The sequence below is a fragment of the Dreissena polymorpha genome, chromosome 2, assembly GCF_020536995.1.
Source record: "Dreissena polymorpha isolate Duluth1 chromosome 2, UMN_Dpol_1.0, whole genome shotgun sequence".
Lineage (NCBI taxonomy): Eukaryota > Metazoa > Mollusca > Bivalvia > Myida > Dreissenidae > Dreissena > Dreissena polymorpha.
Window position 1 is genome coordinate 2,722,803 of NC_068356.1, and position 26,851 is coordinate 2,749,653.

Below are 26,851 nucleotides of genomic sequence, written 5' to 3' on the forward strand. Positions count from 1 at the left end.
GACGGCGATAGTTACTTCCTATCTAATTGAAGGTTCGAGACCGGAAGTTCAACCGCTCTGTAGGCTGCTTCAAAATCCCTCGAGACGACATCGACGCTCTTCCGGAACTCCAAGGTTTATTCAGCTCGTTCATGCATCGCCTTGTGACTTCCGATGACGTATCAACCGGCAGTGACGTTATCAATGACAACAAAAAAAACGATGATCAGACATTACGATTCAAGGGCCATTAATAATAGCGCTCAGTCACGTTGACAGTGCGCTTTGTTTTTATGAAGTTTTTAGATATGATTAAGAAAATCCAAGTTATGAAACTAAAATGGTCTTGAAATTCCTTTAATGAGAATAGATCAATAGGAGGTTAAGTAGAATCTCAAATAAAATGTTGCTGATAAAGTATTAGTGCTGAACAGATAAAGATGAAGATACAACGTGTATACTTCAGAAACGAGCATACAATATTGGCAACTCTTAGAAATACTGCACGGACTTTGTATGCAATATTTTTTGTATATTTTGTACATGGAACTCGTGTACTCTATGCTCGACTTGCCACAATTTGCTTCCTGTTTTTCTAATGCTACTTATATATTATGTATGTACTCCTCCCCCCTCCCTCCTCTCTTTGTAATTGCACTACTGAATTTCTTCAATAAAGCTTATTCTATATGATCTTCATCCTTGTAGTCTTGTATCTGCTAGCTGAAAGACTTATTTTTATAGGTCTATCAGACTATATGCAGTCAGAAATCCGAGTTCGAAAATCAATGTACATACAAATCTTGTATCCCGAAGGTGTACACACATCAATACAAATATAAAAATTTGATAACTGCCGGTCCTATTCCAGTATCCGTTTAATACCATATTTTAAAGTTAACGTGTATAAGTATGGCTGCTTTCACTCAAAGGTGATAAGCGTGTGGCTATGATATTAATTAGTAAAAAAACATTGTGAATGAACAATAATCAAATTATAACGAAAAATCTACTTGTATGGAAAGACAAATTCACTATCAATTATATATATTACAAGGTATTCAACTCAAAATCACCCGAAAACAAGGTGCATCGCTTTGAACAGCCGTAACTTCATCAATTGTGAAGCGATTTCTATGCACTTGGTCTAATTCGGCGCAGAAATGAATTTTCTTTCTGGAACTGTACATATATTGTAATAGTTTTACAAATGCTGAGTCAAATTTTAAGAAAAAACACGATACACAACTTGTGTGACCTACTCGTCATCGATCAGAACCGATTCAAGTATGAAATCTTCAGGGAATAAAGATACACCTTCGCTTTGGACCAGCGAAATCACGCGTGTGTTTCAAATGTCGGCCAGTTGAAATGTATGTAAACAAAAATTTTAAACGGCGCTTGACAGTTAGTTTTGATGCATAATGTAACGGCAAAAACGGTAAAAATGTTTTTTCATACGTTTTATTGAATTATGGCACCGAGGTCCGTGAACTTTGCAGGGAAAATGCCCTTTACTCCGTTAAGATTTCATTCTTGGATCGGGTCAAATCGATGGCGACTATGTCAAGAGGGTTGTGTATCCCGTTATTTCTTAAAATTTGACCCAGCATTTCGTTTGAATCTATGCTTTTTTCTGGAAGTCGTCATTTTGCCCAACTGTGAACAAGTCCATCTAACTGCGTTAAGTCAACAAAAAATCCGGCCATCCGGTTTCAATTCACGCTCCTGGCGCATGTGAGTTTTGTTAACGGTCATAATACAGGGAGAACGGTTTCCTCCTGGTACTCCACCCCCGTCCCCCACAAGAACAACACTTTATAAAATTGAAAATTTTCATAAAACTTAAATATCCAGAAATTGCAGCTATATTTCACATTTCGTCCGAATGTTCGGTCATCTAGTTAGATAATAAGATCAGAGATAGTGCCAATATATAAATATTAATGCATTCGATCATTTAATTTGAAGGACAAATAGAAGCATTGAACAATTAAAATAATCAACTATTCAACATTGCACAAAATATGAAGTGCACAAACATTATTTAAAAGAATCTACTTTTTTTAATATATTTTAGAATGAACGCAACAGTCAAGTGTTTCTATCTTTGGAAAATGTATATTTTATTATATTGTTAAATGTTTAGTGATTATAAGCCTGTTTTATTTAAATACGTGTAACCGTTGGCAAATGGGCTGAGGTATTTATTTTTGGAATTTCACCTATGTAAAGCAGAACACAAGGAATGCCTTTGAATGTCTTTCACGTATGTAATTTTTTTGTAAGTTACATCTTTTTAACAGTTTGGAGCATTGTGTGTAAATTGCCATCTCCGTTTTAAAGTGCGAAATTTGAAGTTATGCTTAATCAACTAAGCAATCATAAGAAGCCGTTTCAAAACAAAAAAATAAAACACATCGTCGTTCATAATGTCTTCAATAATGTTTATCTTAGCAGTTGTATAGCTCATATATGTAGCTGAGTGTAGTTTAATGTAAGGAGCACACCATGGTCACATTTTTGTTGTTTAAAGTCAGTGTACAAGCTCAACTAATATTAATATTCAATCACAATGTATGTATTCCCTATTACAATCAGTGTCCAATATGGTTAATTTTTTATTTAAAATGCTCAGAGCGGTTACCCTTGTAAGTGTTTGATCACTTGATCAGGACATATTTGAGTATCGCGTTGCTATCAAGCTAGAGTAGTGCTTTGAACATAGTGCTAATATAATGAACATATCGTTCTTAACAAATAATTATACAATTAAATGTGCTAAAATTTTAGTATTTTTAAGTTTTACGAATATTCTTGATTTTCAGACTTTAGTCTAATAATTGAATGGTGAATTCGACCCCATTATATTGTTTGCGCGGTCAGTGATAGCTGTCTATTGATTTTATAAATTGCGTGAAAATATTTACTGACAAAGTATGATTAAAAGATAACGATGTGGCTGTAATGAAGGACAATGTGTACAACACTTTCAATCTTACGTTCAATGTCCAAGTAGTATTATGAGCGGAAATGATGAGATTTGAATTCACACGCTTCGTGTGTTGGTTGTAGCGAATCTGGCTATGTGTCTCACTTCCGAATGGATACTAATGGCAATAAGTATGAACTACGTTTGCTGATGTTGCAATAACAAAAGTTTCAAGAACAGTTACATGTGTTGTACACGTTGAAGTTATACAAGAGGGGTGGTATATGTTGAGCTTGCCTTTGTTGTTGCTAGTTGTTATCTTATTTTATACATTCGAATTTTAAATCGAGCTTATAAACCACAGTTATTGTAGTCAAACTGTCTATCAGTTTCAGCAGAGTGAACCAAATAATCTAACATTTGACATTTAACCAGCCTTGTTTACGTACATAAGACAATCACTTTGTTCAGGATTTAGACATATCATTGTTTAACGGTACAGCTTACATAATCTTATTTATTAAGATTTATTTTTCCTGTCCGGTTGTTTTTTAAATAACAAATGCAATCGAGTTTACATACACGTGTTCTTAGAGTGTAAAGGAACTCTTTTATAGTTCAACTTCCTGTTTGAAAACGTATAATATACAAAGAAATAGTTTTAACTTCATTGTTAAAATATAAAATAAGTGAAGTTCCGTGCCAGGATGAATTTGCTTAACAACCTTCACAAACGAAACATGAATTCAGTTTAAATCTGTTTAATAAAGAACGCATATTTGTACAGCCGACCTTAATTGAATAATTGTGTGAAATCAGCAAACTTGATAATCAGTGCATATATTTCGTAAGGTCTAACGATAATAATCTGTCTAACGTATGCACGAATTTTAAAACTGAAAAAATAATGTGCAAATATGAAGGACAAAAAATGAAAAGCCTTGCCTTAAATGAAGTTGTATCAAAATCTTTACACGAGAATTGTATATAGCTTTTTGCATCGAAAACATAATTACGGAAGTAAATACGAGGAAAAGTATTGAATCGTCAATTGTTTGGATTTTTGTCCTGTTTTAAATATACTAATGAATAGACCATTACATTATCAAATATTGAAAGCATGTTTAGTTCGTATGTACATGTTTGATTCACTAAAACAAGTCATCGACAACGCGGAAACAAACTTGCAAGATCATCTGTTCAGTGAAAAAAATTAGTTTCCACACTCCATTGTTTTTTAGAACAACCTGAAACTGTAAATTGATTCACGGAAGTGTTTGTGGAACAGGTATTGTCCGTGCACCAATTTCAATAGCTGCTCTCCAAGCAGATTCTCATTTGCAGCGGGGATTTGCAGCAGAATAATCAAAAAGGTTTGAGCACCTTTTTATGACATTGTTTAATTTTTGCTGTAAAGTTTCGATACTGCATCCTAAATGCACGTCAATTCAGGGTAAAATTATGCTTTCAAATTCATATGCGTTACATTTTAAATTTACGACGCGTTTCTTACGTGGTAAAATATTCAAAGATGCAGTATTTTTTCGTTCTCCTTTGAGTAGAACGCATTTTTATAATTATACTCTGTGATTTTACAGAGAGCAAGCTTATCGTTGTTAAAATAGTCGAATAAAAAGTTAATATCCGAGCGTGAGAACATACGAGTAAAATTAATCATGAAGCATTTTATAGTTCTTCCAAGTTTGTAATTTTAATGCATCCTTAGGTTTTTCTTTAACACTCTAAACGGTTGTTCATTGGTCGATTTAAAAAGCCACGGCGTATAGTAAATATAGCTTGTTTGGTCTTTAGAGAACTCGTATCTGTCTAGTTTGTTTTGTCATGTCGTATCGAAGGCGAGGTACAACCTCGTATAAGATTCTATACTGGACTTTACCAACGACAGCTATACAAGTCTTAGACCACCCAAGAAGTATTATAATCAATTTGCAAAATATCCTTTTCTTTAAAAAAAACACTTAAAACAATCTATCGCGGTCTGATGATAAATACGGAAACGCGCCGAACGTTCATACAGGGTCATGCATCGGAAACAGGAAACGCAAGTGTCGAATATGTTTATTTCATTTTTAATGTTGAATACAATGCACAATGCAGAACATCGATAGGTATAAAACGAATGTCAATAATGCAAAACAATATTATGGAATTTAAGGCAATTATATTACTTAATCAAATTATTTACAGCTTGGTAGAAATCATGGGCTTGGTGACGATTCTGTCCCTAGTTATGTTTGCCTGTATGTGCATGAGTGAACATAGAATCATGGCGGATATGGGACCATACAAGGAGGAAACGGATGGTGAGTGACGGAAAAACTTAGCTGTAATAATTGCAAGGCAATACACAAATAAACAAACGATATCGAAAATTCCACATTGCAATCTTTCGAACATGCGAAAGCATTCCACATGTTAACGTTTTTGGTGCGAATAAAAGTTCACAATTTAATTTTAGCTATTAATGATTGTCTTCCGCATAATCTATTTTGGCTAATACACACAACAAAAGAGATGGGAGTAGCACAAGTCTTTCAGTTTCCGTAAAATAATCGCTGTTTTGTGAACACAGAGAAATAGACTTTATCTTGAACATATTACAAAAGAGACTGACGTGAAAGTTTTACATTTTATCAATACGGCTCATCAATAACGCCACATGTTTTATCGCAATTTGGTTCTTGCCGTTTATTTGCAATGCGTGTTATGCATAGTACGTCGTACACATGAAGATCACCTACATCTGAACGATTGCATGAATTGCAAATAATCACTTTGACAACCTAAGTGAATGGTTTTGGTTTTAGAATATTACGCTTACTCAACGGCCGACAATGCCGTAAGTGACGTCACTGATGATGATTACGAAGTCATCGACTACGATGACGGCAAGGACGATTCGGAAGGCAAGCCGATTTGTCGTAAGGGGCAGTGCCGGTTGTGTCACGTATTCAACCGTAAAAGAGGTGAGTTTAATGCAAACATTTTTTCCAATGTACATGTTAATCAATCAACATTTATAATTGAAACACGTCACCGCATTTATATCGACCATGATCGGTAAAAGGTGACGATATGAGTCTTGCTCTGTGAAAACTGGGCTTAATGCATGTGCGTAAAGTGTCGTCCCAGATTAGACTGTGCAGTCCGCACAGGCTAATCAGGGACGACACTCTCCGCTTTTGTGGTATTTTAGTGTCAGTGATATCCCTCCTTACCGAAAATCAAGTTTAGGCGGAAAGTCTCGTCCCTGTTTAGCCTGTGCGGACTGCACAGGCTAATCTGGGACGACACTTTCCGCACTTGCGTTATGCCCAGTTTTCTCAGAGCTCGACTCATATAGAGCAAGAAATAAAAGAGGAGAATGAGGAGGATGCCAGCTTTTTTTTTCTGTGTTAAAGATCTAGGTCAACGATAACCCAGCTTTCTATTTCACTAAAATGTGGATGACGCGAAAGAAAGAATATTTAATATTGTAAAAGATAATTTCATACAAATGAACTATCTGTTTCGCTGTTTCACAAGTTTTATGATTTTTTAAATTCAAATGTGTTTGTGCGTTTTCATGTGTTCTTGTCACGATGGTGATTGAGTATCGATCAACTGTCATATGTAAAGTGCACCCTACGGATATTTTGTGTAATTGTATGGACATCGTATCCCATATTTATTAGTAAACACACTCACTAAACATAAAATTTTGCAACGAAACATCGCATAGTTAGGAAAGCTGCGGGCGCCCTAAAAGTTATATCAACGAAATATCGCATAGTTAGGAAATCTGCGGGCGCCCTAAAAGTTATATTAACGAAACGGGCAATAAGGATGGACAAAATATATCACACGGTTTTGTCTCTTGAAAGGAATTTATTTCTTTAACTTATTTTCCTCAACAAAGTTAAATCCACTTGAGGTTTTATTTCAAGATGTTATCTCATCGTCTCTTCTTTTCTTCAATGGCGTTTTTAAATTGTATTGTTATTGTCATTATGTAAACAATTACTTGCCACAAAAAACACACACAACACACCACCATCACTCACCACGACCAGAAACAAAGACCACCGTCACCACTAACAACAACCTAAACTATCAATCACAACCACCAATCCATCCATCCATCCATCTATCAATCTATATATATATGTATATATATGTATATGTAATAAAAAATAAATATATATATATATATATATATATATATTTATTTATTTATTTATATATATTTCAGTCTGCGTCTTGGCCATGGCTATCTCTGAAGGAATGTCGCTAGAACTGACAGTGCAGCGGAAAGTGATACTGAAGGGAGACGTCACAAGTAAGTTGATCATTATTTATGTTTTCTATGCTATAAATGTCAAAAGCAACGGCATCGCAATTCTAATCGTCGTTGTCATCAATATTATTCTTTGCATACCAATATACCCACCATCATCATCATCACCATCGGCGTGTTTTAGTCTCATAACAGATGCTTTAATTGTATGAATATGAATTATCACTTAAATACTCAGTATCATAATCTCTGGTGTCATTGTCATCGTTATTATTATCAGAAGCAGACACATTCACTATCGATCTCATTATATTGATTACAATTAATTTTTGCATTTATATATCTTATTGAATCCATCTATTTGGAACACCATCGTCAAAATCGATAGTCAATGAAGTAATCATCAGCAACCGCATCCTTATTCTGGCATACTCTTCAAGGCAAATTTTAACCTGGTTTAAGATTCCACTGCCACTCCTATCTGCACCCAGAAAGTTCCTGAGATCCCGGATATCAAGTCAATTTGCCTGGTTCCCCTCAACGTGTCTATCGAGCAGAAGAGCGCATGCGTCAATATCACCGCAGAGGTAAGTATGCTTGTTTGAGTATTATCGTGTTTCATGTCGATGCCTTTTATTTACCTTAAAAGTATCATGTTACACCGATAGGAGTTGTTGTAATACTAGTAGACGCTAATTAAAAGCAATATTTAACTGGTAAAACGTGCATTTTGATCTGTTTTTTTTTGCAGTTCAGATCCCGAAAGAGGAACGTCAGTTACGGTTGCTTCAAGATCCCTTCCGTCCATGAGGTCGATTTGATGTCAATGAAACGTTCGCTAATCAGGCTCGTGCATGTGCTCGCAAAGAACAGTGGCATGTCCGTCATTGAGCGCCGCACTGAAACAGATTCCGTCATTTTACAGAATGAGGCTGACGTTGATGACGTCATCGAAGAAGACGAAACGCTCCGATTTCTTTCAAAATAGACCCGATTGTGTTAGATTCCTATTTTCCACGACAAATAAGTTTAAACTTCACTTGTCCATATGCTGAATGATCAAATGAGTCTGTTCTGAGAAAACTGGGCTTGATGCATGTGCGTAAAGTGTCGTCCCAGATAAGCTTGTGCAGTCCGCATAGGCTTATCAGGGACGACACTTTCCGCCTTAACTGGATTTTCGTGTAGAAGAGACTTCCTTTAAACGAAAAATACATCACAAGCGGAAAGTGTCGTCCCTGATCAGACTGTGCGAACTGCACAGGCTAATCCGGGATGACACTTTACGCACATGCATTAAGCCCAGATTTCTCAGAACGCGTCTCAAATGAGTGCCTTAATAAGTTAATCTTGAATATGCTGACACAATAATAAGGTTAGCGTTGTCATACAAAGAAATAATCAACTGAGAAAAAATCGATATAAATAAGAAAATAAGCATTATTGATATTATTCTACAATATGAAAAGTTGTTATTTGCTACAGTGTGTCATTTTTTTTTTTAACTTTTTAGATCGAAATAATTGATTGAACATCAACTGCAGACACCTTGTTTAACGAAATATTCTTGTTTAAAATGTCTCTAACAATATTTGCTTCGTAAATCGTACATTTCATTTGTTGTTATCTTTCAAAAAAGCAGTTTGTTTTGTTTTAGTTATGCAAGTTGTATTCTCTGTGATTTATTGAGACTTAATGTTTCTTTTCGATAAAGCTCTTTGTTTTCTTTTTACATGTGCTCCTTTTTCCTTTAATGTGTGTTTTGCAATGTACATCGTCTTGTAAGTTTTGATAGTTGTTGTTTTTTTAATTGCAAAATAAAAACCCTTGGGGTATACTTAACTTTCATCACATCCTGTGGACTTGAGCACACACGTTTTTTTTCCTATTTTCTTATGCATAGGGAAAAATATAATAGCACGTTTAAAGTTCATATTTTCTTTCATCTGTGTGTACTTAAAGTATTGCACTATAAATCGGTATTATCAACCTGTGAATAAAATTCAGCTTACATATGGACAGCTATAAAAACAGGGCTACTTTCTATAAATATATCGCAGCTGTGTTTGTCGTAAAACATTTAATAAATGTACTACTCAATGTAAAGTTAAATTATGATCAACAAGCCAGAGCGATCAGAAAGAAATCAGCCATACTAATACGTCTAAATATGACTCGTTCAATGACGGTAGTGTGACTAACGCAGGCTTATATTTGAGATTGAGCCACGCTCTGTGAAAGGGGAAGGGGGGGTATATGTATGTGCGTAAAGTATCTTCCCGGATTAACTTGTGCAGACCGCACAGGCTAATCAGGGACGACACTTTTCGCCTAAACTTTATTTTTGCTAAGAAGAGATTTTCTTTTAACGAAAAATATCATAAAGGCGGACTGCACAAGCTAATCTTGGACGACACTAAAACACATGCATTTAACCCCCTTTTCATAGAGCAAGGCCCAATTATTGTTTGAATTTTCAAGCAATACTTCCTGTTGAATCCTGAGTCACAGGATGAAAGGTCTCCGTCGCCCTGCTTATGAATAAACTGAGGTCACGTGCTATTAACACTCTTTGAAACAAGACTGATTTTAATGTTGTTGGCCTTATGGATTATTTGTTTGCTGTTTATTTGTTTATTGTTTATTTGTTTGTGTTTGTGAAATAGATCACACCCCCATGAAAGAGATATAAAGAATACAGTAAACCTTCTAAAGTGACATTAAAATGTCGGATTGGTATAACGTTGTTTCATCATATGCCGTGTGTAATATTTATTCGCAACCCCAGCGTAAACATAATTAATAATTAAGTACATACATGTTTTGTATCAGAATATTCTGGCACTGATATGCAGCTGCACAATATCATGCACAATTATTCATTGATCTACTCTTGAGGATGTAAATATTATAGTGGAGCAATTTAAACAAAACTCTAGGTTCGATATTCTTAAATCTCGATTATGGTACGTAAGTAATTAGAATAAATAGTAACGATATTTAAACATATATTAAGTTGGTAATGTTTATTGCAGGCTTTTGTTTTCGAGCTTTAATGGGTTAAAACGCATTATTGCATCCGCTTCGTGCGAAAACTTGTCTTACGCCACATGCGATCGGCGTTGCACCAGACCAGCGGGCGCATTCGCCCTAGATGTGCGCTTTAAAGTCGCGAAAGGTTTCGTAGTCTCATGAGCGGACAGAGAAGCTTCTAAATGCGAATGTACAGGCTGGTATGGTGGTACGCTCGGCGCATATGGCGGAAATCCCGTTTTGTATGACGCTTCTCAATTCATAATAACTAGGGAAGTGCAATATGATAAAGGTGGATTTATTGCGCATGCTCAGAGTAAGAATCGACATTGAGTTTGATTGTTTTCTAATCGACTCTTATAGAAATTTCCTTAATTGTGTTTTAAAAGGTAAAACGTATCGTAAAGCTAGTGATTGCATGCACAAACTACACAAACATCTGTATCAAGGATAAAGATAAAAAAGTTTTCGAACTGGAACGTGTGCACTTTCAAGCAGTTGTGTCATACATAGTAAAGTAGAATAATCGTTAAAATCACGTTTTAAAGACAAATGTAAAGACGGAAGTAAATACCATGTAATATATACAGTGCTTTGACTACTTAACTAGACGGGATGCACGACGAAACAACTGGAGCAGACATGATAATTACAGCATTCAATATAAAACTGCAATATGCCGCTTTTGGCCATGGTCATAGGCAGCAACGATCAACAAAAGTCATAATTCATAGCTATTAAAATGCCTTGTTGAACGAATTTAAGCGTTAATTTTAAGACGTCGTTAATAGACAACATGGTCAAATACGCGCAAGTGGAGGAAATAAACTACGAAAATATAGGCAGTTTAAGACAGAGTTCACTGCCGAGCCATACACAAAGTATATAACGATAAGTGGAGCACAACGTAGTGCTCGGGTGTAGCACCTCTCCGTATAAAAACAGTACGTTATGGAGGTGTACCGGAACATGAACGATATTGTTTTATCGGAAAGGCGTTTGTCGAAAATGCACATTATGCCTTAATTAATAATGTGTCCGCTATACAAAAATATAAGAGCCATTGTAACGGAAAGGTTAACCCAAACTTCAACAAATTAATTCCAAGAGAGCTAATAAACTTCTTTCTGTCAGATGATCGCATCTTTAAAACCAGTTCCAGAGCATGCCATGACATGTTAGTGTATCGATGGAACCACATGTACATGCATATATGATTTATTTAATGTGTGCGCATAGTAAAATGTGTATCAAATATTACTAAACATTGTAATTCGTAACTGCCAAACTGTTTATAATGTACTGATTGCATTGTCTCCTATTGTATATGTGTGCTAATATATTTTTTTTTATCCATTTGAAAACAATTTCCTTAAAGATCCTTCATGTGTTTTAACCGGTGTGAATGTTTTTATGATTTTAATATTCGTTGGAAACTAAAATATTTTTTACCATGCTCTCTCGTAACTCTTTTAGAGTGGTTTTGAACATACATATAATGATTTGTTTACTGCTTTTCTGTGTTTTGTGTACAAAGAGGGACGTAAAACCTATTCTGTGTGCCTGTATATACATGTACATTCAGCGTGACATTCTTTGTTTACCCGTTGTTTCCGAAGAGCTTCATACAGTCATGCAATAAATAGAACATTAAAAATGAAATAAGTCATTTGAGGTCATAATGTGCCCTTTGTGCTACAGGCATGTTAATCCCAAGTGAAACCTGGATTGTGTTTGGCCGAAAATAGGAAATTATAAACAAAGTCGCGGAAGTTTTATTTGTTTAGTGTCTGAAACCGTTTGTGTATATCAGCGGCTGTTTGCGAAGTGCATGCTTATTTGCATCGGGACGCGCACAAGACAGATCTTACAGGTTTGTACATTTTCTCAATTAAGAGCGCACACGTGCAGTTTATTTCATTTTTTTTAAATATTAGCTTAAATAAAGTAAAGCAGACCATGTAACTAGTAGCTTAAATATATTTATTCAGGATAAGTGGCATTCTTTATTAATTTATATGAACATTAAAATGTAAGGTGGTTTTTAATCATTAGTACTGCTTTGTGATTGATATTATTCTTACACGATATTAAAGCCACACACCTTATTTGGGCATAGTAAATTTAAGAATAAATAAGAAACATATTTTATATACGCCAATTAGAATATATCTGGTGGTTACAAGGTAGTAATCCGTCTTTTTTGCGATTAACAACTTAAAAATAATCGCGTTTGTCGAAACGGACGTATACGTCCAGAAATCCTACTTTCGGTTTTAAAAGCGGTACCCTTTGAAAAATAATAAATTATTTGCTAACTAGGCTGTAGATTTAATTTTATCTAAGCCAATTATAATATATCTGGTGGTTACAAGGTAGAAATCCGTCTTTTTTGAGCTTTAAAACTTAAAAATAATCACGTTTTTCGAAATTGACGCACACATGTATACGTATGGAAATCCTACTTTCGGTTTTAAAAGCCGTTTGAAAACTAATAAATTACTTGCTAACTAGGCTATAGATTTAACGACAATTTTGCACACTTTCAAATTGCATCGATATGTATTAATTAACGTGTATTTCATTTCAAGGTGTGTGGCTTTAATGCTAAATGGGGATTGCGGCGGATTTATATAAGAAGAAAATTTCAATTCTTTCACCGTTATAATGCTTTTATTGTAATGTCGTGATTCTTTACTTCTTGCTTTCATGCAGATTGAGGAGCTATTATGTTTTTGCAAATTTATTTCGAACGAAAAGAGATTCCTATCGATATATATTATGTTTATTATAATCGGGTTTGCTTACATTATGACCAAAAAACATGGAAACAATGTGATGTATTTATTTAATTCTTAAAAGTTACTTAGGACAGACTATTACGGATTTGCCGGGTTGTTGTTGTAGATATATTTGTTATTTTGTTCTTATTGTTAACGTGATAATACCTTCAGAAGATTGGTTTTCTGTAATTGAATTAAATATAATGTGGTGCATTAAAGCTGACAAATTACCGATTGTATGTTAGTAAAAAAATAAATATTTTTATCCTATTTTTTAATTTCATATTTCACAAAGTATTTGTTTGATTTATCGTATTAAGATTAAAAAACGCCAAAATTGGCACACCAACTTAACATATGTATGTGCTAATTAGTGAATGCAGAATATGTTATTAATATTTTGTGAAACATTCACAAAAGGTTTACTTGAATGTGCATGTTGTTTTTTTCCAAGTTAACAACGTTGTAAAAATCGGCCGCCATTTTAGGGTATTGGGATGATAATGTACATAATAAAAGATTTCGAAATTTCATTTTCAACATAAAATTTGTAAATAATACCCAGAGAATATAACTAACTGAGGAAACTAATGTATAATTTTCCTTGTTTGACTGAAAAGGAAATAAAGCGTTCATTTACCGGAAGAAAATAACGAGGTCATATATAGCTACGTCAAATTTGTTAAATTGAAATGTGGTTTATCACCGGATTATCGAATCAAAAGTTTAACATTTTTTTCAATATCCGGCAGCAGTGAAATCGCAGAGTTATATACAATGAGAACGTTGGCGCTGCTATTGTTACTGTGCTTTGTGGCGGTGGAGCGAGTGCATACGAGAAGTACCACTTCCGGTGGACCGCAGGTTGAGTCCCAGGATGATGACGTCATAGGTATATCATCATTGTATCCATGTCATAATGATATAAAACGTAGATTGGCTTAGACAATACAGCTATATGTATTATATTGTTAAAAAAAAGCTATCCCGCACTTGTTACATGTTAATACTTAAGAAAAAACATGTCATAAGGGAAATATAAGTAATTGTATAAACGTTTATTGACATTTCAGTCAACACAACACGAAACAATTTATTTGTAGTTACGTTTTAACATTAGTTGCTTTTGAGTAATTAAAATACAATACATTATATGTGCCATTATCTAAAATATGTGGACATGACTATGGACATTTGCATTTGAACATGTAGCGTTAAAATATACTAATAACCAATTCTGCCTATAAAGGTTTTTACCAGGATGATGACACTTTTGACTTCACAATTGAAGACGAAGATGACGTCGCGGACGATGATGAAGCCGCAGATATGGAAATCGGAAAAACAAAATGTCACAGAGGAATTTGTAAGATATGCCACCGTTACCGAAAAATAAAAGGTAAAATAAAATAATAAAATCGCAGCGATCGATGGTTTCAAAGCAGCAACCCATAGCATTGCTGTCATACGCGTTTAAATTCAAACTCATAATTTTGAAACAACCCATATCTTCAATTATTTTATAGATCAATGTGTTTGTGGTGTATCATTTTAAGTCTGCAACGTAACATTGCTGGTATTTTCAATATGAGCAAAATTTCCTTTAAAAGCTAATTTACAAATACTTATACACACAACATACAATTATTGACATTTCAGCCTGTGTTGTTGCCAAGGCAACTAGGAGAGGAATGGGTCTTGGGCTTGTTGTCAACCACCACATCATCCTAAAGGGAAGGCTAAGAAATGGTAAATGTCAACTACACTGATCATTGTCAGATCTATTGCATAATATCAATGCTTAACTTATCGCAAATGCTTCAGTGCTATATCGATTAAAATAGTAGGCTAGAATGTATTTGCTGGACAGTTTTTTTGTATAATAATTTCTTATAGATAATATAAATAACTTAATGGCTGGATAACATGGTTGGCAACACAAAACATATATCATATTAGATGAACTTTTACACATAAAAAGGCTGCGTTGATACCCAAACTAGACGCTAGAAATAACGTTTGTTCATATGAAGACGGGACACATTGCTCTTCGTCATGACGATGAAATACGAATATTGATATAAGGTAAACTAACAGCAAATTATTGGGCTTAAGGATGTCATATGATTTATAAGTTATCGACCAGGGAAAAACGTATCATATCTACAAAACTACCATTTCTGTAAAATTGATTTATTGAGCCGTTGACATTCTACTGTCTAGGACATCCGATTTGCTCGCGTCACGTGCCCAGGTTCCCGGCTGTGAAGTCAGTGTGCCTGGTACCCAGTTATGTTGACACGCGGAAGCAGGCCGCGTGCGTCAACGTCACTGCTGAGGTACGACCTCTTCATACAATTTATATGCAATACCGGAAGAGATCACGCCGTAACGCAACATCACAAAAAATACTGTATACATATCTTATTGCATCAAATATCCCTTTATATATTATGTATATATATAATACTGAGCGGCGCCATCCCGTCCGTACTGTTTATTTTTCAAATATGCTGTTTTATATGTATTAATAAAATGTTTGAAAATAATAAACTAAAATACGAACAGTATTTGGTCGGACTACAAAAGCTGTCTTTAAAAAGTTAACATTTCGTATAGTACCAACCACACCATAACATCCGAGTACTTTAAAATCAAAATACGATATAATTTTGTCATTTTTCAATCAGGTTCGCGACCGGAAGTACAACCGCTGTGTGGGATGCTTCAGAATCCCTCGAGACGACAGTGAGGCACTTCCGGAACTCCAAAGCCTGTTCACTGCATTATCGCAGGGCTTTGTGACTTCCGGTGACGCAACATCCGGTGGTGACGCCATAACTGACGACAGGAAAATCGACGACGAGACATTACGGCTCGAGGGACATTTATAATCCGACGCGTCCAATTTGACAGAGTGCTTTATGCTGAAAAATGCCTTCACATGTTTGACTTTGAATATTGCTGTATGATAAACATAAAGTGAACGCGTCATTATATTTGATGATAACAAAGCAATAAAAAGTTATCTGTTAGCTTTTTATTACCCCCTCCCCCGATACATTAGAATGGCTGTCGTGAAATCGCCTTGGACGACTGTCTCTCAGTTTGTCTTTCTGTCTGTCAAAAAGTTGTTTACCGGCGTTATATAAACAAAGGCATTGTTCCTAGTGATATGAAGTGACGCATGTGCAAGTATTTGTATCCCACATTGTCAAAGAACTTAAACTCTTGCTTCCATATTCTGAATATTTCGTGTGTGTTTTTTTAATTTTGTTTTGAGCTCATGTTGAAAACTACAAAAGGAATCGGCTTTTAACTTAGTAGGTTGGTATATCAATTGCGAGGATGTGGCTTGTACATAAGTAATACTGCGTGGTTCCATAAGTTTAGAGTTATTGCAGTTTATAAGTTTTAGTACTTGGCCTTTGTTAGGAGCATATCTTAATAAATATAAAAGTTATCAATTACGAATTGAAAATGTAGGTTGGCGTAAATGAGGGGAAAGGTATCCATAAGAAATATAACTCATGCTTCCATAATTTTACAACTTTTGCCTTGTGAATGCTTGTGCTGTAATTTTTGACAATGACATATCTTACCTATAGTATGAGGTATCAAGATGAAACTTCATAGGTTGGAAGTTTGCATTGTTGAGAGACAAGTTCTTATAACTAATCTGCCAATGCAGTCTGGCAAATTGTCACGCATGGGTATTTAAGGGACGTCATTGACAGTTTGGTTATAAAGCAAACCCCCCAATGACGTCACTTATACTTCTAGGCAGCGAAATAAGTCTTTATACTTGATGAAAAACAAATTTAATTACCCTTAATAGGAATTTGTCTAAATAAAAAGATGTTTTTCTAAAATGTTGATGAACCACATTCATCAACAAGGTCGATCCGCCGAATTTATTATTCGCGTGTAACCTGAATGCTTACTACATGTATATTGTTTTAGTATGATTTTCAGAATCTTTCCAAATCTATAACTTTTTTAATCCACCTTGCATATGAAGGTGATTTGTTCACCAAGGTTGTATATACTTTCTATGTTGTGCGAGTCAAAACTTGTACTAAAATGGCGGAAATATGCTCAGTTAAGAAAGCTAAATGTCTACTTTGTGCCTTTCTGTTTTCACTTGTATGTCACCAACACCATGAACTTTAATTGTATATTCAAAATACCATCATCGATCGAAAAGCCAACCAAAGTTGATAAAATACTGTATAATTAATATTGTATTAATACGCAAGGCAATGAATTGGTCTCCTTCCGTCAACAAAATAAAATAGTTATAGCGGCGACCTCACGTGCCCACCCCGTTTCCTATTCGAGGAACTATTTCTTCTGTTCTTTTCTTAGTAAATCAGTCAGTTTTGCCTCACATGGCCAGATTGAAATACACCTCGTGGTTTTAATAAACATTGATTTTTATATTCGTATACATGTGAACTTTTTGCCACAATATTTGTAGAACGATATTATTATTTGATAGTGAAACTAACTCGCCAGTACAATCATGAACCCATGTGATATACCTTCGTACTAAGATTGTTTTGAATTTTCAGATTTGTAATATCTATGGCACAATATCCACACTGCAAACTGTGCTCGTGCGATGGGTTATTACCAAAGTCCCGATGGTAAATAACCGTACGTCGTCTTCGCCATTGTATAGTGATGGGTTTAAAAAAAAGATTTCACATGTTGACATCATCCACATTCAAATTCGGCTTTGAAGTTTTCGCGTTAAAAATTCCGACACATTGTCATCAATATTAAAAGTGGGCTTATAGTGTGGTAACGAGCTAAAAGTTGATATCACGATACGCACAGAAGTACGAAAGACGCGCGAAGCTTTTTGCTCAGGCGAGCTTAAAGAAACTATTTTCCTTGAGGTCATGGTGATGTCAAATCAGGTGATGTCACAAACTGTTTGTTCGCCGAAGACGCAGCTTCCTGTAGAGCGCTGATTCTAGGGCGACAGTGTCCTCGATGAAGGCGAACGAGGCCAGAGTCCGGTCTATCTCGCGGTTTATCTGAAGAAATATGCGGTAAAAAGACACTTGATTTCTGTTTAAGGGTACAGTCGTCATGCAAGGACTTAGATTGAACTCTAGTAAAATACATTAGGCTGCAGTCTTGAAGCGTGAATTATGTTAGTTACAGGTTGTACAGTAATCTAGTTCGAAGCAGAATATCTTGAGAATGTATTTGACGAGATGGATGAAATGAAAACACGTTTTAAGTGGGGTTTCTTTTATATGTTTAATCCTATTCCTGTACCCTTATATAATAATGCATTACGTTCATTGTAATATTAATATAGTACTTTATTTAGGCGTGGTTATACATATATTACGAAATTAAGTAGTGAATTCACAAATCAACATCTTTCCACATTTTTTCATTTTTTGACGACGAATATAAAACAAAACGAACACGAAATACTTAAGTTGTAAACATAAGTTTCGAGGAAACAGACGCCATCTCGATAAAGTATTTTAGCTATAGCTGTTGTTTAATAAGTTACTACTTTAATAAAGTCCCGAATTAAACATTTTAAGTTCAAATATAGGTAATACATTTTGCTGTTGGGCAGAAAAGCAACACGGGAACGAGTATCTCCTTTTTCTTGGCCTTTCGTTTGACCGATGGTAGTAGCCCCAACCATTAGCGTGTTCTGGCGTATTACAAACGGGTTCCGGTTTCCGGCCTCTAGAGTTTCCAGTCTGCCCGTACGCATGCGCCAAGAATGTTGAATAATTCAGCGCCTGGCTTTGGTCTTTTGGGTTCACGATGATATCGTGCAGCTCTATAGGGCGGGAAATCCGACCGACCCCCTGAGTACGACAACAAATTTTAGTAACAAGCATTTAATTTGTGTGAGCAATCGCGAAAATGTTAATAGTCTCCCTTTACTCATAAAAGCATAATTTATACAAATCCTTAATGTATGAAAGGTACGATTATTGGCAACCGACTATCTCTGCAATTGTGGTGATGGGGTGTCATAAGAAATATATATATATATTTTTATACGTTGCACATACTTGGTCAAATATTAGATATATGGAATAATAGAAGAAACGTGGATAAACATACCTGTCCATAGAAATAATCAGAACAATTTATAAGAGAGCCTTGAAAATATGATAATAAAACATTGAATTGCGGAAATATGCACCACCAAATTCAGCGTTAATTGTTTTAACATATGCATTTTATATGAATATATATTTTCTGAGGAACATGGTCACAATTGCTAAAACATTTAGAAAACAGGCTCACCGATGCGTGTATTCTAAATTTCCCCCTTGCTCTGCGCACGCACGTGTATGCGATGACAAGAGATACAAGCAACATGGCGCCGACCAATGAGAGGACGATTGTAACTGTGACTTCAATAGTTTCAGGGATGACGTCATCAGATTGGAAGGCGCTGGCAACACCTACGATATCAATAAGCAACAGAGATTCATATATTATAATCTGACCATCTTCTAAAAGATTCTCTTTATAATAAAATGGATATTTTTTAATCAATGTACACTGTTGTCAAGAAAACTTCAGTCGCCATGACTAGATGTGAGCTTTATATATGTCTAAACTGAAACTGATTTTTGGAATAAGATTAAACTAAAAAGAAATATGTTAACAGCTTCAGCTGATAAAATTGTATTTATGAATACTTGTCAGTTTCGATCAATTTGATTTACTGTCAGACAATATTCATCATTACACATTTTATAAATAGTGTTTGTCACGCCAGCAGGGCCTATTTAGTTTAGTCTGTAACATCACTGTATTACTCACACTGCAAATAAGTACTTATTTTTTTTGTCTAATGCTTATATCTAACGTTAATTAAGTATGTGCACGATAGTATTTTCGTATACAATTTTGAACATGGAAGTGTGTTTTTTCTTTTGTTTGGAAATGAATTATTTACAACTGTATGCAAATACAAGTTTGCACAAAAAGGTCTATGTGACAAAAACGAACACCACAACCGAAGATCAAACTTGAGTATTATATGTGCAGATGGAAGACTTCAATAGTTTTTAACAGTCTCTGTAAAAAGAAAGAAGTTTGCTATCGACAACTGTGAAGTTCATTAATTTGATAATCTGCTGTTGTTAATTTCTTACTTGTAGAATTATATATTGCATAATTGTTGTTGGTCGTTGTTTCCTCTACATTTACTATACTAGTAGTCGGCAAGGTCATTGTAGTCGACGTCAACGTTTTGATGGGTGTGGACGCTGGTATTTGCGACGCAAGTGGATCCGGCGTTGAATTATTGGGCGATGTCTGTTTAGTTGGACCGGCTTGTGTGAGGTTAACGTTATAGTAAGCCAATGTTGTCGGTAACGTGAAACTACTTTCATTACTAAGTGACGTCATCGATGGGGTATATGAGGACGAATTTTTCGATTCAGTTTCCGGACTGTTGTCTGGCTGAGCTGTACTCAAATCGGAGACATGTTTGTGTGTGTTAGTTGTGATGTTCGTTACATTGTTTTCTGTCGCTATATTTTCCCCGTCACTTTCTGTGATTTTTTTCGGAATAAATGATGACGTCATTGGTGATGTCATTGCTATAGCAACATCGGATTCTCGCTCTGGAATGTTCAGTGCAATTTAAATCTTAAAAATAGATTTCTTTTATAAATAACCTTAAGCTTGTGCGCACTTTAAAGTAACTATATACTTTAATAGGTAATCATGGTAAATAACCTAATTTATTGTTTCGTTTTTCTGAATCTACAGTATGATATACTTGACTTTACCATAACTGTTTTCTGACTGATGCAAATATAATAATTCTTATCTACCTAACCAAGAAAGAAAATGTAGGCTGCAGTAAATGATGACAGACCAGTACAAGGATGTTATTTTCAAATGTGTGAAATGACATTTTCTATATAATTATCGCTGAATTATGGAATTATGGATGGAAGTATTGGTAAACATAAGTTTTTTCAGCATTTTAAACAAAAAGCTAAAAATCCTTTGTTTCTTCCAAACCCATGCAGCCAATTCGTAGTTAAGCATTTAATATCAACTAGTGTCGATTCCAAATAACATTAACGCATATTAAAATAAATGTTTTTAGGTTTTGGATTTAAATTCAAACACTTCATGTTTTCCTTTGTCGTTAAGGATTTTATGTAAGAACAGCTAATACACACACACCCAATGGAGACACAATTTTATCAAACGCAGCTGTTAACATAATAGTTTAATTGTTAAATAAAGCGAGGTTATCGTGGTTGGCCAAGTGCCTTTGTGTTATTATCACGCTAAGGTTACTTTGAGTCACTTTAAAATGACAACTGTCTGATATGCATACTAAGTTTATCTTGGGTTATCAATATTCAAAAGTTGAAACACTTCTGTTTCGGTCGTGATTGCAATTTGTTACATTGTTAAGACCACTTGCCACCGCCGGGATAGTTTTATATCACGTGACTAAATATTCGTTTATAGCATGATGATATTTGATAAAGATTTTTTAAGGTTAACACTTAACATTGCTCAGTGAGAGGGTGTAGATATTTCAATAACCCTAATTCTGACAACTCAAGATATATGACCTGAAATTAGTAAATGTCCACATAAACGATCTGCGGTTGATTGTTTATTGAAGTATGAATTATTTACAGTGTAAGGCTTTCATAAAACGACTTCTTTAATCATTCATCACCATAAAATACTTATTTATGACAATGTATAACATTTATAAGGAATACTCAAACTTCATTACACCTATCAGTCAAATCATAAATGATAACACTGATTAATAGTTCAAAATATCTATAGATAAGACGTGTAAAACTTACAAAAAGGAACTATAAGTATTTTTTTTTAATGAATACCTCAACGCCAGGGTTTATGTAAATACTTGTTCTGAGATCTATATAAACTATGACTGATTATGATCTACTAATTAACCCATTTATGCCTAGCGTCTAGAAAAAAGGCCTTGGCAAACAGCGTAGACCCAGATGAGACGCCGCATGATGCGGCGTCTCATCAAGGTCTGCGCTGTTTGCTTAAAGGAATTTCTGTAACAGTTATTCTAAATATAGAAATAAATATACTAGATATCCCTAATTTTGGAAATGAATTGATCCAATTTAGAAGGATGGGAGTGTCCACTAGGCATGAACGGGTTAATGTGAGAAATAATTTCGGTAGACCAAAACAAACAAAAAACCCATATTTGCGATACTTAATACACATTTTGGTTTTGAACTACTTACTAATAAATAATGCAAACAAAATCTATTATTAAAAATATTACCTGTTGCATTTATTCCAATCAGAAATCCTGGGTACTCATTGATGTTATCGGAATGGAATGTCAGATTAAACGCGTTAACGTCTAATGCTAAAGTCATCGGTAACGTCATTTTGGAACACCTCGGTTGTAATGGATAGTCCGAGGACAGTGTTATGTAATCACTGCTACAAAACTGGGTATCTTCTAGCCGGAAGTCGAAGAAAGTCATCCGCAACGCCGTACTCACTGGTAACGTCACTTGCCAAACACAGATGACGTTGCTAGGGTACGATGACGGGTAACCAGGCGACGAAATGTTCACTGGTTGTGAGAATTCAACGTTAATTCGCCGTACACATGCTAAAACATAATTTAATATCTTCTTGTGTTTATTCGGCGTATTTGAAAATCGAGTATGATATACAGTTGCTGGAATCATAATGCATCGGGATAATTCAGTATCATGATGCGTATTTTTATTTTTTACTATCTAGTTATGAAGACATATTATTAAGACGAATAAAATGTACGTCAAGGTTTAAATAAAAGTTTGAAATACCGTAACGAACATGCATAATTTACTAAAACTATAGTGAACATATTTTCTGCATGTCCGTTTTAAAGTTTTCATAATAACAGCAAATATCTGTATGCAATTTGCAAAATATCGTTTAACGCATTGGTCTGTCGATTTAAGTTATGAAAGCACGTATGGCTGGCTTGTTTTCAAATTGTTGGGTACGAGAAAAACGTATATACAGAACAATGTATGTTTAAACGCTTTGCAATGCATTGTGTTTCATATAATGAAATTAAACAAGTTAAGACGAGACTGAGCATAGAGCATTGCGGGTAGGCTTTTTGATGCTCGAACTTCTTCTATACATTAGGATTACTTTTTTTTTCTCCAAAATTTGTGTATTCATGTAAGTGTTGCCACATATTTGTGTTTTAATTGTTCATCAGTAGCTAGTGAAATAAAGATACACGAGAACAAACGAGATTAGTTCTGCTTTACTTCAGAGCAAAGCTTCGTGAGAAAACTGAAGCTCAAGTTAAACTATTTGTGGTTCAGATATGCATAATTATCATCACTATTTTCTCATAGCATAAAAAGAGCATAGGTGTATAAGGTCGAAATCTATGCTATGGGTGCTGCGGAAAGAGGGATACGACTAGAAAAAGAAAAAGACGATTATGAAGAAGATGAAGAATAAGAGGACGAAAAGGGACACAGAGCAAACGAACACAATATGACGAGTCACAAAGAAACAAATATCTTATTTTTTTAACTTACGTGCACGAATATAGAATGTCCTTGACATTTGACCTTCTTTTTCACCAATCACAGCACTGATGTTTAAATGAACAATTTTGCCTTGGTATTTGTCGGTATTAATTGAAAATTGTCTCATATTAGCACCGACAACTATGAGTAATGCATTCGGAACGGAATTTATCCCGTACCTAAAATGATATGCTGTTATTGGGAAAGTTATCTCCCTTGGTTCGTCCCAAGCCACAAAAATAGCGTGGTCTGAAGCACTTGTGGCGATATGAGTCGGGGGCCCGGGTAGTCTTATGTCACTATGAACTGTCAACTTGAATCCCCGGGAACCCTGAACGCTCGTTTTTAACAGAATAGAAATACTATCCGAGTTTGTATCGAGCAAGTAACCTGTGTACGGTATACGGCATATTTGTGGTATGCCTGTAATGTTTATGTAGTTCTCTGTACAGTTTCTACGATCTGAGATGCCGCGAAGTAGGTCGCTTTGTAAGTAAGAATTGTCGAGTAAATCTAGTTCGTGGAAAATAATGCGTAATGAGTATTTCTGAACAGTTTCGAAGTTCCATTCACAGAGGACGCCTGCTGGTAAACCGGTGGCGTCATCAAAGCCCGGTGACAACAAGGTGACATTGCTTTGCGGGGAGATGTCGAATTTTTTACCGCAATCTGTAAAAATAAGGAATAGATAAAAAAGATAAACTATGTTAATATTAATAATGGTTTATTGTGAAACATAATGATCTTTGTTTTAATTAAACCGTCATACAATATTACATGTGTGTGAACCCTCGTCACAGACAAAAACAAAATCCCCAACTAATAATATGTGCATTGGAATTACATAAATTATATAGACCACCAAACAATAAACAACATGAGACTCTTTTGGAAACATTATTTTCATGTTTTTGAATACCGTCGTCATAATACATAGCTACAAACGTCTGATCACATTATTACTTTATCTGTTTGAGTTGATTATGTAATCTTGTAAACTTTCGACCACAAGTGCAAGACGTTCAGAGAAACAACTATACTGATAGTAGATGAAAAAAACTCGAAAAGTATATTATTCTTCAAATGAATTTTTATATTTCATAATATCATAATGAACAAAAAGGTTTCGTTTCTGACCAATTCCACAAAATGGATGGTTTTGTATGAACCCAGTGATCACAATTTACATAAGTTTATTTTGTATATACTTGCGTCGCATCACTCACTTGTTCGGACATATTTTGGTAGAGACGCGGGTCCAATGCCCGCGTCATTTTCCGCCGAGACCCTTATTTTAAACAGCCTTCCCGGAAACGGTCGCACGGCTATGAGAGCCATTGTAACGTCTCCGTTCAAGATCGTGTTGACTTCGGTAATGTTTGGGAGTATGGCGTAACTCACGATATATTTTTGTATAATTCCGTACGTTTCCGTTGGAGGCTCCCATTGGACGCCAATGTTATTCGAGTCCGATACTACGAACAAATTAATAGGGGCACCTGGTAAAGACTGTCCTGAAAAAAAGTAGAATGTGCATGCAAATATAAAACAGACAGAACAACGCATCATTCGTGATTTGAGTACGATTCTAGATCAGAACGGTCTTAAAATACAGAATAATAGCCAGACCACTTTTCAAAGCCATAAGCACATTAAATCGGAAACAATTGTTCCGTACAAATGAAAGATTTGCTTTATATCTTACCTTTAACGACTGAAGAAATAAACATAACGACCGAGAATATATGGAATATAAGAATAACACGCGGCATTGTATATGCACTTCAGTCATTTATAGTAGCTATTATTATAGTCCATCGTAATATCAGCCATCAGTATAGCTTTTGTTAAACGTATAAATAATGTGTTTGAAGTCCATATTTTTAGTACATGAAAACAACAGAACAAACTTATGTTAGCTCGGAAGATAACATTCCGGTTCTGTTCCTGAAACAACTATACATGTTGAATCTCGGTTCCTCTTCACAATCCATCAGCAGTTAACAATATGACAGCAATTAAACCTTGTAAATAGGGTGTGAACACTTGCAAGTAACCTTTATCCGAAACCGTCAATTTGCCATTTCATACCGATTTTTCTTAAAACCACGTAACTATCGGCGATTTAATCTCAAATTAAAAAAATATTACATTGTAACTCCGTTCAAATCACTCTGTACGCGTTTTAAGTGATTCTTTTAGAGGCAACGATTTCTTTCTAACATGGCTCATACCGAAAGACTCAATGTTAAGTTGTACCTTCTTATTTGCGGACACAGACGGTATCAGCCCACTATCTGATACTGTGTTTTCTCCACCTGTCCATGCAAGTGTGATACCGCTGACAGTTTTCCCATCCGGGTTACAAGGTATACGACACATTAAACCTTGGCGGATAACAAAATAGCAGACCAACATAGACCTGATGGCCATGATCTACATGGTTATATATTACACGTCTAAATTGTTTCCTATTTTCACATTCATCAATACAAGGGAATATCTATCATCTATTTAACTCGCCTCCAGTGCGGAAAAGTATACATTTAACATCATTCCATACATATGAATTCATACAAAATCGCACAGCTGGGTAAGTCAACAGAAGTATTTTAATAAATGGTAAATTTAGATACGGATTGTATATTAATGCCTGCGTTGTTCTTGCGGTTTTGTTTTCATTTCTTCAACTTTTTTTTAACTTCTAGAGTAGATTTTATTAATTATATACTATTTCTCAAAGTTTAATGTGATGACTGATTTGGAATTAATCTTTTGGTAATTACTTGTAATATGCTTGTAATGTATCATTGGTGAAAACATGATGCAATACATGATCAGTTTTTTTACAAAACCTCAGATATAAATATTGTTAAACATTACCTTTGATATTTTATAGTCAAATTAATATAAAATTAATATAAAATCGAATTATTGTAGAGTCCGCAAAATCTTGGTTCCAAGATGTCTCGTAACTGATAACGTTCTGTTCTGTTCTGATAATCGTAATTGCGTTAATGGTGTAAAATTGACAATTCATTAATAATGAGAAAGCAAATAAATTGTCCTTGGTACGTACATTTTGTTTCTTCTGCGACGAGAGCCAGTTCGTATAATGAGTACACGTTTTAATAGTTGATTTATTCGAATAACATTTATATATCTCTATACAGACCATGTGCGTGAGCTTAAAAAGCAATTGTATTGTGTGTTTTATACGGGTGACTACAGACAAGGCTCCCGG

At 35.0% G+C, this 26,851-nt stretch overlaps 3 protein-coding genes and 1 long non-coding RNA gene across 25 annotated transcripts in view; 3 read left to right on the forward strand and 1 right to left on the reverse strand.

The window, feature by feature from the left end:
* Positions 1-672, forward strand: part of LOC127865617 (uncharacterized) — a 71,760-nt gene extending 71,088 nt beyond the window's left edge. For all 19 annotated transcript variants that reach the window (XM_052405504.1, XM_052405499.1, XM_052405502.1 and 16 more), the window contains one exon: positions 33-672. In XM_052405504.1, the coding sequence (XP_052261464.1) occupies positions 33-233 (201 nt within the window). In that variant the 3' untranslated portion in view covers positions 234-672. The remainder of the gene's footprint in view (positions 1-32) is intronic.
* Positions 673-4,038: 3,366 nt separating this feature from the next.
* On the forward strand, positions 4,039-5,890 carry LOC127865623 (uncharacterized). The gene is made up of 3 exons (XR_008042704.1): positions 4,039-4,284; positions 5,120-5,235; positions 5,740-5,890. It is a non-coding gene; the product is annotated as an uncharacterized LOC127865623 (long non-coding RNA).
* Positions 5,891-11,170: 5,280 nt separating this feature from the next.
* On the forward strand, positions 11,171-16,052 carry LOC127865621 (uncharacterized). 3 transcript variants are annotated; one of them, XR_008042703.1, is made up of 7 exons: positions 11,171-11,185; positions 11,779-12,114; positions 13,777-13,916; positions 14,274-14,423; positions 14,684-14,773; positions 15,248-15,363; positions 15,715-16,052. XR_008042703.1 is itself a non-coding variant. In XM_052405510.1 (6 exons), the coding sequence occupies exons 2-6, from the start codon at positions 13,802-13,804 to the stop codon at positions 15,916-15,918; spliced, it is 675 nt and encodes a 224-aa protein (XP_052261470.1). In that variant the 5' UTR covers positions 11,959-12,114; positions 13,780-13,801; the 3' UTR covers positions 15,919-16,052. The 3 variants fall into 3 exon arrangements, 2 of the variants coding, with proteins under 2 accessions (XP_052261470.1, XP_052261469.1); XM_052405510.1 differs by lacking the exon at positions 11,171-11,185 and having other exon boundaries at positions 11,959-12,114; positions 13,780-13,916; XM_052405509.1 differs by lacking the exon at positions 11,171-11,185 and having other exon boundaries at positions 11,961-12,114.
* LOC127865619 (uncharacterized) lies at positions 14,290-25,868 on the reverse strand. Of its 2 annotated transcripts, XM_052405506.1 has the most exons (8): positions 25,313-25,867; positions 24,834-25,121; positions 23,617-24,276; positions 22,341-22,679; positions 20,182-20,655; positions 19,322-19,482; positions 18,616-18,873; positions 14,290-18,069 (listed from the first exon to the last, which is right to left on the reverse strand). In XM_052405506.1, exons 1-8 carry the CDS (start codon positions 25,377-25,379, stop codon positions 17,956-17,958), a joined length of 2,361 nt encoding a protein of 786 aa, XP_052261466.1. In that variant the 5' UTR covers positions 25,380-25,867; the 3' UTR covers positions 14,290-17,955. The 2 variants fall into 2 exon arrangements, with proteins under 2 accessions (XP_052261466.1, XP_052261467.1); XM_052405507.1 differs by lacking the exon at positions 20,182-20,655 and having other exon boundaries at positions 25,313-25,868.
* Positions 25,869-26,851: the final 983 nt, after the last annotated feature.

What these genes read in the sequence shown, in the direction of transcription:
- LOC127865621 (XM_052405510.1), top strand. Translation starts at nt 13,802, where the DNA reads ATGAGAACGTTGGCGCTGCTATTGTTACTGTGCTTTGTGGCGGTGGAG. An exon ending in CCAGGATGATGACGTCATAG is followed by an intron (nt 13,917 to 14,273) that starts GTATATCATCAT and finishes CTGCCTATAAAG; the next exon opens with GTTTTTACCAGGATGATGAC. An exon ending in CCGTTACCGAAAAATAAAAG is followed by an intron (nt 14,424 to 14,683) that starts GTAAAATAAAAT and finishes TTGACATTTCAG; the next exon opens with CCTGTGTTGTTGCCAAGGCA.
- LOC127865619 (XM_052405506.1), bottom strand. Translation starts at nt 25,379, where the DNA reads ATGCCGCGTGTTATTCTTATATTCCATATATTCTCGGTCGTTATGTTT. An exon ending in TATTTCTTCAGTCGTTAAAG is followed by an intron (nt 25,122 to 25,312) that starts GTAAGATATAAA and finishes ACTTTTTTTCAG; the next exon opens with GACAGTCTTTACCAGGTGCC. An exon ending in GACATTCTATATTCGTGCAC is followed by an intron (nt 22,680 to 23,616) that starts GTAAGTTAAAAA and finishes ATTATGTTTTAG; the next exon opens with CATGTGTACGGCGAATTAAC.